The 12,266-nt window shown below is 42.3% G+C and overlaps 1 protein-coding gene across 1 annotated transcript in view; it reads left to right on the forward strand.

Moving 5' to 3' along the window:
• LONRF1 (LON peptidase N-terminal domain and ring finger 1) overlaps positions 1–12,266 on the forward strand; it is a 34,755-nt gene that overhangs the window by 7,653 nt on the left and 14,836 nt on the right. The window contains exons 3-7 of the mRNA XM_073645437.1: positions 356–478; positions 2,870–3,025; positions 3,308–3,548; positions 6,109–6,205; positions 7,148–7,262. Of these exons, the coding sequence (XP_073501538.1) occupies positions 356–478; positions 2,870–3,025; positions 3,308–3,548; positions 6,109–6,205; positions 7,148–7,262 (732 nt within the window). The remainder of the gene's footprint in view (positions 1–355; positions 479–2,869; positions 3,026–3,307; positions 3,549–6,108; positions 6,206–7,147; positions 7,263–12,266) is intronic.

Consider the following 12,266-nt stretch of genomic DNA (forward strand, 5'->3'; position numbering starts at 1 on the left):
TCACTGCTGGCTTCTCTCCCTACCTTCAGGCTCCTCACATACATCCGGAGGAAGTCAGAGAGCAGCAGCGCTCCCTTCTCCGAATGTGTCATTTGTCCTAAGGTGAGGAGAGTGAAGCCAGTGCTGATTAGTCGCAGTCATCACGTGACAGAACAAGGTCACGTGATCTCTGAGGAAGCCAGTGCCAACAACAGTGTGCCGGAAGGGAGTATAGGTAATGTTGTTTTGCAAGTGGGAAACCTAGGGATTGGGAGGGGGTTGTCCAGGTAATTGTGCAGCACCACGTTCCCTTCTTATTGTTGCCCTTTGCTTGCTCTGTTAGATGACCCTCCAATCACTCTGCTTACTTCCATAGGTGTACTTCAGGAAAGCCAAAGTACTGCAGGAGACTGGCAATCTGTATGAATCATTAACCTTTTATCTCCAGTGCCTGGCCTTAGATAAGGAGTTTACATCTGCCAGGAACGAGATAGAGAAGGTAACTGCGCATTGTTTGCTGTGTCAATGATGGCCTCTATAATTTTCTGCGTGTCTTCATACCATTTGCCCGGTAGTAAATCTGGCTTTCCCTTTTCTATGTGCCTCATGAAGTATAGCATTGCTGGAAAGCTGGTGTGTAAAGTAGCTTTTCATATGAGCTAATAAGTACAAGCCGTATTAGGCCGAGGACTAAGACATTTAAAAGTCGTACGTTGAGGTTGTGAATGGATTTCTCTAAGCCCATCACGTGCTCACACCATGTAATATGCAGAGCGAAACTGCTGACATCCATTCAAGGAAACAGACGCCCATTGATTTTTACATTTATTAAATCCCCAGGTAATAGCTGATCATGCTGAGGACCTATAGGAAGGGTCTCAGAGCTAGGCACAATTAAAAGACTTCAACCACTATTTCCCTTATTTTATGTTTACTGTACAATTTTCTTTGCCTATCTACAAGATATAATTGAACAGCAATGCGGACATTCAGTTCTTGATTGAGTCAGTGCTCAGAGCCCCTAATGTTATGCGCCTATCCGGGCTGTGGAGTCGGTAAGCCAATCCTCCGACTCCTCAACTTCCCTGACTCCGACTCCACAGCCCTGCCTCACTACTGAGCATGTACATAAAGTGCAGCACAGATTCATCTCAACTAAAAGCCGAGATCCTTAGATCAGGGACAGAACAGACATTTCTGGAACATTTCATAACTTTCCCAAATTCATATGAAAACATTTACAGCACATACTGCATTGTACTACTGTACCCAATTTATTATATATTTTAGCAATCGGAATCAGTCCATTTTATACCGACTCCACCAAAATGGACTCCACAGCCCTGGCGCCTGTAGGCCCCTGCAGAGCTCTTTTCTGATGGCTCTACCCATTAGTCAGATAATACGTCTGTTTTGTGTGCTGTGTATCTGGTTTATTCCTACGCAATAGTTCAGTGTCAATCTTTATGGCCTGATCTGTTTCAGCTGCTTAGTGCTTCTTGTTTTTCAGTCACTGTCTCAAAGGCTCTGGCTTTTGCTTTATTTGCCATAATGTGTCCGATACCTAGTGAAATTGAGTGTTGGTTCAGCCTTGTAAACTGCAGTTTCCCCCTACTGTATTTTAAAGGGATAGTCCGGGGAGATAAAATGTTTGTACTATCCCTGCTCTCATACACTATATAAAGATGAGATGCACAGTGCAGTTCTATTATCTTAAGAACACTTGTAATTCCGTATGACAGGAGCTGCTCCTCACTGCTCAGGCTGTCTGTTACTCACAGCGGGGAGCTTCACACTGCTGTGCTGTAATGTCCCAGACTGGAGGGGGAGCAGTGAGGAGCAGCTGCTGTCAACATGGAATTACAAGAGTCCTAAAGATAATACTGTACTGGGCAGGGACAGAACAAAAAAAAATGTTTTATCTCCCTGTAGTACCCCTTTAAGTAAGGTTTCAGTAATTTCATTCTCTATTTCAGTAAAAATGCCTAATTTATAGCACATGATGAACTAGATCAAACCATTTTTCTTTGTACCTCAAAATATTTGCAAAGTAACATTTAAAGGGGTTGTCCTGTACTTTTATATTGACGACTTGCCCATCAATCTAATATTGATGATTGAGCCTATGGATATTTGGCACACCCATCGATTTTAGCTATGATCACATCTGGTACCGGCTGGATGTAAGCAGTGTAACAGCACTGCCCCATACAATGTTCAGTCTCCACTGCCGGGCACTGAAGATCTGCTCTTATTCAGAAGACTAGGAGCTGAACTTTAGTACCCTGCAGCAATGTACTGTTAGTAACCGTTCATTGCTTACATCCAACCGCCACCTGAGGGGGGCACCAAGAGTTGGACCCTTGCTGATCTGACACTGATGACCTAGTCAGTCTATAGGTCATCAATATAAAAGTACAAGACAACCCCTTTAATCTACAGTCGTCTACTGGCATGAGTGATTGGCTCAGAAGGTGAAGAACACCACATTGGAAGGTCAGGTTGTGTCTTCCGAAGTAATTCCTGAATCGTATTGAATCTTAAACCTCTATTTAAGGTATATCGGATTTCTTATTGCTGTAAAGAGGCTTGTTGCTAACGGTTACTAGTATGATATGAAAAGCACTGGATTTAGCCTGCTTCTTGACAATTAAAATGCAAGATTATATTAATAAATAGTCTGAACCTGCTGCTTGATACCTGATGTAATAGTTGGCCTGCAGAAAATCTTATACATATTATCGGTCCTGATGCATAACCATAGGGCCAGCTTCAGCATTGCACACTTCATGGGTTACTTCAATCACTATATATTAGCGCAATGTCACTATAAACAAGTTCCTATGGCCGTAATACACTAAACGTACTGTCTATTAATGTCTCCACACAGATTCTACAGGACTTCCTTTTTCCTGTTCCAGAAACCGTAGAAGATATTCTAAGAGATCTTGAAATAAAACCTTTGCCAAATCTGCCATTGAAACCTTTTGTATTAGGAGCCGATAAGAAAGAAACTACATATCATTTGCACATAAGTCGGGAACAGGTAACTTTCAGAAATTCCCCTTCATTGCAGATTGAAAGTCTTGTTATCGCTTATCAAAACTGAATGTAAAATGTGGTTACTGTGGGCAAAAATGATCAGAGCTCGGCTTTAATTTCCTAAACTGATCTGGAAAAATGAAGACTGCACAGGGAATGGCTGCAAGTCGCTTGCCTAGATAGATTTGGGTTTCAGGATCTACCGTACTTTCCTGCGTTTACATATATTGATTGTATGTAGGCAAGTTATGTCTTGTATCGGTTACTCATTTGTGTTCAATTACAGGAGGAGGGCACGCCAAAACTAATGAAGAGCCCGAGCAGTAGTGGCCTGCAGCGTGCACGGTCTGTGCATGTTCTGCATTGTGAGGAAAAGACAAACGCTGAGGAAGGCTTGAAAAGGGTTTCTTCAGAACCCCTCTTATCAAGCCAAGAAAATGGCGTATTGCTCAAAAGAAAGATTTCCCTCTCTGAGCAAGAAGCAAATAGATGTGACGATGGTCGTAAGAAGCATTTACGTCATGGAGGTAAAATCTCTACAGTGGAAAACAAAAAAAAATAATTATACTTCAGTATGATGAGATGTGACAAACGTACCAATGTTCTCTCTATGGGGATACAGAGATAAGTTGTGTATACAGTGATTAGGCATGTGGGGAAAAATGCTGCAAAGTAAAAGCTTTAAAAAAAAAAAAAAAAGTTTGCATTTTGCTAATTGATAAAAAAGCTTTGTCTTTGAGCGAAATACACTCTCTTCTATGCCTTCAGAACTCCAAATTAATAAGATTTGTTTTAAGAGTGCTCCAAAAAGCAATACAGCACAGCCTTGTATGGTATACTCAGGACTTCTAATTTATTAGCACATGTAGGCACTTAAATTGGGTCGCAAACAAAGGAAATGTCCCCTCCTAACTTTGAGCCAATCGGAGCTTAAGGGGCATGAATAGAAATTTAAAACTTCCCTGCTCATCAGCGTTATTTGATCACCATGTCACAGGGATACAAGACCATATGGATGCCACAGTCACAAAATGGAATCTGTTCTCACACCTTCAAAACAATATCAGTTCTTCTAGGTACACTTGTACTTGCACACAGTTTTTTTTGAAGAAAATCAGCAGGGAGTTTGTTCCAAACATCTTAGAAAATCAACCACAGATCAAATGTATGTTTGTGCAAATCCTTCATGTAATCCCAGACAGACTCGATGTTGAGACCTGGGCTCTGTGGGGGCCATATCATCACTTCTAGAACTCCTTGTTCTCCTCGATGCTGAAGATCGTGTTCTTAATGACATTGACTGATGTTTGGCTCCAAGTTTATTCTGCAGCCGATCAGACGCCTCCCTGATGATATTGCATGATAACTATCTACCTGTATTGAGGACAGCATTACTCCTGACCAAATCCTCCATTTGTGGCCCCAACTTGAAATGACCCTCCACTATGCTTCACTACTGTCTGCAGACACTCATTATTGTACTGCTCTCCATCCTTCAGCGAATAAACTGCCTTCTGTTACAGCCAAATATTTCATATTTTGACTCGTCAGTCCAGAGAACCTGCTGCCATTTTTCTGCACCCCAGTTCCTTTGTTTTGGTGTATAGTTAAATTGCTTGTCCTTGTTTCCATTTTGAAGGCATAGCTTTTGGCCTCAATTCTTCTACGAAGATCACTTCTGGCCAGATTCTCTAAACATTAGAAGGGTATAGTTGGCTCCCACTAATTGCTGCCAGTTCTGTGCTGATGTCACTGCTGGACATCTTGCAGTTTCAAAGGGAAGTAAGCATGATGCGTCTTTCCTTTCCTGCACTAAGTTTCCTTGGCTGACTGTGTCTACAGTCCTCAAAGTTGCCCATCTCTTGGTTCTTCTTTCGAGAGCTTTGGTGGAGGGGGGCGGGGAGAGAGGGGGGCTTTCATCTTGAAAACCCAGTCTGCTTTAACATTTTTGCCTGATGAACCTTTGCTGATGCAGTATAAGTACATTGTGTCTTATTCGTTGCTTACTAACTACTGTGGAAACATACATTTATATACAACATATCCCATAGTCACATGTGTAATTCAGACCAATGAACCCCTTATATGCAAAAAGGCATTTTATTTTCATATATTGTCTGGAACAACTCATAAAAACCTGGTAAGTATATAAAACAGAATAATTCAGCAATGATCTCAACCCTTTTTGCATATAAGGGGTTACATTTTGTACTTCATGACTCTTATATGTTCATTGGTCTGACTTACACATGTGACTATGGGATATGTTGTATATAAATGTATGATTCCACAGTAGTTCGTGAGCAATGAAGAAGGACTTCGTCTGAAATGTGTTTGCTGTGGTTCATTACCATACACGTTTTTATGGATTTGTAGATTTTTAATAATTTTTCAATAAACTTCAAGTTTTTATGGATCTCCCCTCTTTACTGGATTTTTTTTTCTTCTAATTTTCCCTTTGACGCACTGCAAGGTTCCGCTCCTGTAGGATCCTGCCCTGTGTGTCTGCATTGTCTTGTTGCAGGGCTCCGTCTTGCCATAATGAATGACTTGTGACATGGAACTGCCTTTCACATCGTCACCTTTTGTACCAGTTTGACTTTCTCGCCCAGTTTTAAGCCTACACAGTTTTTGTTTTAGTTAACGACTGTTGCAACCCACAAATAAAAATGATCATTATAATCTGCTAAAATCGATTACTTGTACACTTAACTATAATCCTGCAAAATCACTGACTTTACACTAGTGTATCTAGAAGAATTGATGCAGCTTTGAAGGCAAGTGGTGGTCACAGCACATATTGATTTTGATTTGACTTTTGTTCAATCATTTTGTTAATAGTTTATTTTTATCAATTATTATTAATAATATTCTTATTATTCACATTCCTACTTTGTAGCATTTTGTTCCACACCAGCCTAAAACTTTTGCACAGTACTGTGTATTGCATGACACTGAAAATTTAATTAGTGTAAAAACTCTAAGATTTCTTGCATTTTGGCTAATGATTATTGATTTAAGATCAAGATGCCACAACCTGTTAACTATAAAATTCAGCCGACTACAACTATATCTGTTCTGTTCTAGAAACCTCGTATGGTGACTCCTCCAACTTAATAGCAGACCCATCCACACTACATAAGCTGATTGATGGAAACGACTTTGAGTGCTCTCTTTGTATGAGGTCAGTTTTCATTTTTTTTCAATACTTTGCTATCACTTAGAAAATATTGTCTTAAGCCCCCGTCTCACATAGCGAGATCGCTAGCGAGATCGCTGCTGTGTCACGGTTTTGGTGACTCACCAGCGACCTCACCAGCGATGTCGCTATGTGTGACACTTTGCAGTGATCAGGCCCCTGCTGTGAGGTCGCTGATCGCTGCAAAGTGTCCTGGACCATTTTTTTGGTCGTTGCCCTCCCGCTGGTCAGCACACATTGCTGTGTGTGACCATCGGGAGCAGCGATCAGGCTGGTAACCATGATAAACATCGGGTTACTAGGGGCACACGCGCACCTAGTAACCCGTTGTTCATCATGGTTACGAGCCTGCTACAGTGATCAGTAACCTCCCGCTCACTGTAGCAGGCTGGTAACCATGATAAACAATGGGTTACTAGATGCGCGTGTGCCCCTAGTAACCTGATGTTTACCATGGTTACCAGCCTGCTCCTGCTTCAGCAGGCTCGTAACCAGGAGCAGGTCATCGTGGAAAGATTCTTTCCACGATGTCGCTGCTTCCCTGATCGTTAGTGAGCCTGCCTGTTTGACAGCTCACCAGCGATCACATAGCGACGCAGCAACGATCCCTGACAGGTAGTATCGTTGTCGGGATCGTTGCAGCGTCGCTAAGTGTGACAGGGCCTTTAGGCTGCATTCAAGTGATTAAGGACTGAGCTACAGTACCAGACATAGTCCATGGGCAAGAGTGTTACTGTTTATGGGGAGGAGTTGGGGGAGGGAAACTCCAAATCTTGCATAACCTGTTCACCATGTTTGCACATTGATTTATGATCAACTTTGTGGTTGGAGTGTTGTGCGTTTTGGTTGATGTTCAGATTAGGAGTTTCTTTTTCTTTGTGTTGTAGACTGAATTACTGAATTCAAAGCCCATTATTCTATTGACAGGTTATTTTATGAACCTGTGACCACACCTTGTGGACACACCTTCTGTAAGAAGTGCTTGGAACGCTGCTTGGATCACACACCTCAGTGTCCCTTATGTAAGCAGAGTTTAACAGAGGTGAGTGCTCCGTAGTATGAGAGTACAGAGCCGCGGATCCACATCTGACGAGTGTCTGCAGTCCAGAATACACAATATCCATGTTCAGTTTCATATGATGCAGTGAAAATTTGTTCATGCAGCATCTAGTAATCCAGAAAGTGAGATTCTAGCACAGTACATTGTCATGTGTAACTTCACAAGGGCACAATTATGTAGTTATAGGTGTCTGTTATCCTTAGGCTGTGTGCCCACTATGCATATTTCATGCGTTTTTGGTGCGGAAATTTCCGCAGCGTTAACACATGATAAATGCATGGTAAGCCTTCTGCCTTGGTCCCCTATGCAATTCCGCACTTTCAATGCCCATGCTGCGGATTTTTCCGCAGCGTTTATGCTGCGCTCAAAAAATCCGCAGCATGTCCATTAATTTTGCGGTAGCGCTGCGTTTTTGCCGCCATTGACTTGCATTAGAACGGGCCAATTCCACAAGACTGCATCTGTACTTGCGTTATTGGCGCGTTCTAATGTGCGGATGGTACCCGAGTGTGGAGAAGATGAGACTCTCCTCCACACCCAGGTACCATAATCTGTAAAAACAAGAATAAAATAAAAAAAAAAGATTATATTCACCTTCTGACGGCCCCCGGTCTCCTTCCCTCTGCTTGCGTGCAAGACTGAAGGACCTGAGGTGACGTCACAGTCATGTGACCGCAGTCCCTTCAGCGCAGTGTCTCGCGATATCCCGGCAGCCAAGAACGAGCCAGGAACGAACGCGGCAGCACACCCCTGGCCATCAGAAGGTAAGTATAGCTTTATTTTTTTAATTTTTAAACATTCTTACGGTCACACTATATAAATCCATGTCGTTTGCATGGATTTATATAGTGTGACCAAGTTGACAAGCACTTTCCAAGTGATGCTAAAATCGCCTGGAAAGTGCTTGTCAATTCGCATGCGGAAACGCATTGTGAATCCGCATGTATTACGCAGGAAAAACGCATGTACAATCCGCATGCGTTTTTTCTGCCAGGGAGATGCAGAAATTCTCTGCTTCATTTCTGCATCGTGGGCACATAGCCTTATTCTTTCCCATGAGTGTTTTGCAGAAATGCTGCAACATTAGGTTACTTTCATTTATGTGTTTTTTATCGTGTTTTTGATGCTGCAGTTTTTCAGTTATCTTTTTGGTATGTCCTGCATTCAATTAAGCTTTTTTTTTTTTTTAAAAAACTTCCTGGTATTTGGCTTTGACGACTCAATGGATGTGTGGATTACACGTGCTTTTATTTTGTTTTTGTTTTTTTTGCCCTCTGAAAATATGCAACATCAAAAACTCATCACAGGAACTTAACATTAGAGGGTTTTTTATTTTTTATTATTTTTTAGCTCTTTTAACCCCTTAAGCCCCGCGGGTGGTTTGCACGTTAATGACCGGGCCAATTTTTACAATTCTGACCACTGTCACTTTATGAGGTTATTACTCTGGAACGCTTCAACGGATCCCCCTGATTCTGAGATTGTTTTTTCGTGACATATTGTACTTCATGATTGTGGAAAAATTTCTTCGATATCACTTGCGTTTATTTGTGAAAAAAACGGAAATTTGGCGAAAATTTTGCAATTTTCAAAATTTGAATTTTTAAGCCCTGAAATCAGAGCGATATGTCACACAAAAGAGTTATTTATTAACATTTCCCACATGTCTACTTTACATCAGCACAATTTTGGAACCAAAATTTTTTTTTTGTTAGGGAGCTATAAGGGTTAAAAGTTGACCAGCGATTTCTCATTTTTCCAACAAAATTTACAAAACCATTTTTTTAGGGACCACATCACATTTGAAGTCACTTGGAGAGGTCTTTATGACAGAAAATACCCAAAAGTGACACCATTCTAAAAACTGCACCCCTCAAGGTGCTCAAAACCACATTCAAGAACTTTATTAACCCTTCAGGTGCTTCACAGGAATTTTTGGAATGTGGAAGAAAAAAATGAACATTTAACTTTTTTCACAAAAATGTTACTTTAGACCCAATTTTTTTTATTTTCACAGGGGTAACAAGAAAAAATGGATGCCAAAATTTGTTGTGCAATTTCCCCTGGGCACGCAGATACCCAATATTTGGGGAAGAAACACTGTTTGGGCGCACGGCAGGGCTCGGAAGGGAAGGAGCGCCATTTGACTTTTTGATTGTAAAATTTGCTTGAATAATTAGCGGACGCCATGTTGTTTGGAGAGCCCCTGTGTGCCCAAACTTTGGAGCTCCCCCACAAGTGACTCCATTTTGGAAACTAGACCCCCCCCCCCCCAAGGCACCTTTATAGATGCATAGTGAGCACTTGGAACCCCCAGGTGCTTCACAAATTGATTCGTAAAAATGAAAAAGTGAAAAAAAAAAAACACTTTTTCATTTTTACGAATCAATTTGTGAAGCACCTAGGGGTTCCAAGTGCTCACTATGCATCTAGATGGGTGCCTTGGGGGGTGTAGTTTCCAAAATGGGGTCACTTGTGGTGGAGCTCCAATGTTTGGGCACACAGGGACTCTCCAAATGCAACATGGCGTCCGCTAACAATTTGAGCCGATTTTCCATTCAATTTGTTAGCGGACACCATGTCGCGTTTGGAGAGCCCGTGATGTGCCTAAACAGTGGAACTCCCCCACAAGTGTCCCCATTTTGGAAACTATACCCCTCAAGGATTTTATTAAGGTGTATAGTGAACATTTTGAACCCAGAGGTACGGCACAGAATTTGTTTACATTAGGTCATCATATTGAATAAGTTGTCATTATTCTTGTCATTATTCTTGAGCGCAAGTGCTCGCTACTTGAGTTTGCATCGGGTACTCAGGTATGCACCATGTACAGCGTGTGCTCGAGTGACATGCTCGAGTCCCTGCTCCGCATGTTTCACGGTTATTAGACGCCCAAAAAAAAACATGCGGGGATCGCTCGTGCATGGCAGGCAATCCCCGTAAAGTTTTTTGGCCGCGAAGCATATGGGGCAGAGACTCGAGCATGTCACTCAAATACCCACGATACTCAATGCATACCAGAGCACCCGATGCAAACTCAAGTAGCGAGCACTTGCGCTCAACACTATTCGCCATATCGTCATCTTTTTTTCTTACTTTTGAAAAAAATCCCAACCCCAGCCCTAACCTTAGCACAACCCTAGCCCCAAACCCAGCCCTAACCCTAGCCCAATCCTAACCCAAGAGTTTATTTTTGACGCTGTTCCTTGTGCGGTATAAGTGATTAGACGACTTTATTCTTCGGGTCGGTGTGATTACAGCAATGCCAGAATCATATGGGGTTTTTATGACTGACAGCTGTCACACACTAAAAGACGCATTTTTTGTAAAATCTAGTTTTTGCATCTCCATATTTTGAGAGCTATAATTTTTCCAGATTTTGGCAGACAGTCATGTGACGGCTCGTTTTTTGCGGGATGACTTGACGTTGTTATTGGTGCCATTTTCAGGCACGTGACATTTTTTGATCGCTTTCTATTCCGATTTTTGGGAGGCAGAATAAACAAAAACCAACAATTCAGGAATTGTTTTTTTTTTTTTTTTTTTTACTCTGTTCCGCGTGTGGTAAAATTGATGAGGTATCTTTATTCTTCGGGTCAGTACGTTTACAGCGGTACCACATTTGTATCATTTTTCTATGTTTTGGCGCTTATACACAATAAAAGCTATTTTATAGAAAAAAATATTTTTTAGCATCGCTTTATTCTGAGAGCTATAACTTTTTTATTTTTCGGCTGATGGAGCTGTGTAGTGTCTTGTTTTTTGCGGGACGAGATGACGTTTTCAGCGGTATCATTTTTATTTATATGCGTCTTTTTGATCGCGTGTTGTTCCACTTTTTGTTTGGCGGTATGGTGATAAAGCATTGTTTTTTGCTTCGTTTTTTTTTTTTTTTTACAGTGTTCACTGAAGGGGTTAACTAGTGGGACAGTTTTATAGGTCAGGTTGTTCCGGACGCGGCGATACCAAATATGTGTATTTTTATTGTTTGTTTGTTTTTGTTTTTTTTTTTTTGTTTTGTTTTTTTTATAATATTTATTGATGGGTACATTATATTTTAATTTTTGGTGGATTATTTTTTTTATTTTTTTTTCCACTTTCACACAGTTTATACACTTTATTACTTTGTCCCACTCTGGGACTTTCACTTTTTTTTCTCTGATCGCCTGCATGGCACAGGAATGCAGCACCATCCCTATGCCATGCAAGCTGTCAGAAATGCACAGTGTGAAGATTGCTTGGAGATGCACTGCGCATGTCCAAGCAATCTTCCTGCTGTCTGGTGACCCGGATGTTGTCATGACGACATCGGGTCGTCATGGCAACACCCGGGAAGCCTTTGCAGACTGCGCTGGAAGCCGGAAGAGGAGGTGAGTATCGGCGATCACCTCCCCTTGCCCCCGCAATGCCGCGATCGACTTCGATCGCAGCATCGCGGGGGTTAATGTGCTGGGAGCGGTGCAGGACCGCTCCCTGCACATTGTCACAGCTGACACCCGGCGGCGATCGCGCCCGCACAGCCTGTGTGCGCGCGATCGCCATGACGTACTAATACGGGTCTGGCTCTTAAGTCCCAGGGCACAGACGCGTATTAGTACGGCAAATGTTAAGGGGTTAAAATCTACTTTTACAAACTTTATTTACAACTTTAAAGCGATTGTCCACAACAATTAACATTGCCCCCATGGATTTAAATTGTGGCGACGAGTCTTCTTATAAATACCTTGCGTGTTCTTTGTTGCCTGTGAGCGGCGCTATCGCTGGTCACTCACCAGGTATCACGTGACCCCGGCAGCAGCCGCTCTGGCATCCGCTGATGTCACGTGAAGTTCCGGCTGCAGCCGGGCATGACCCATTGACACGGTCCGACCACTCTTCCCCGACTGGGCGGGGTTTCACTGCACGTCACAGCCCAGCATCCACCTCGCGCTCTCCCTCTTCTCTGCATTTGCTGGGAAAGCGCTGTGGATGCTGGGCTGTGACGTA

This window comes from Phyllobates terribilis, unplaced genomic scaffold (genome assembly GCF_046119375.1).
Source record: "Phyllobates terribilis strain yellow unplaced genomic scaffold, ASM4611937v1 Scaffold_1__5_contigs__length_1240528914, whole genome shotgun sequence".
Classification (NCBI taxonomy): Eukaryota; Metazoa; Chordata; class Amphibia; order Anura; family Dendrobatidae; genus Phyllobates; species Phyllobates terribilis.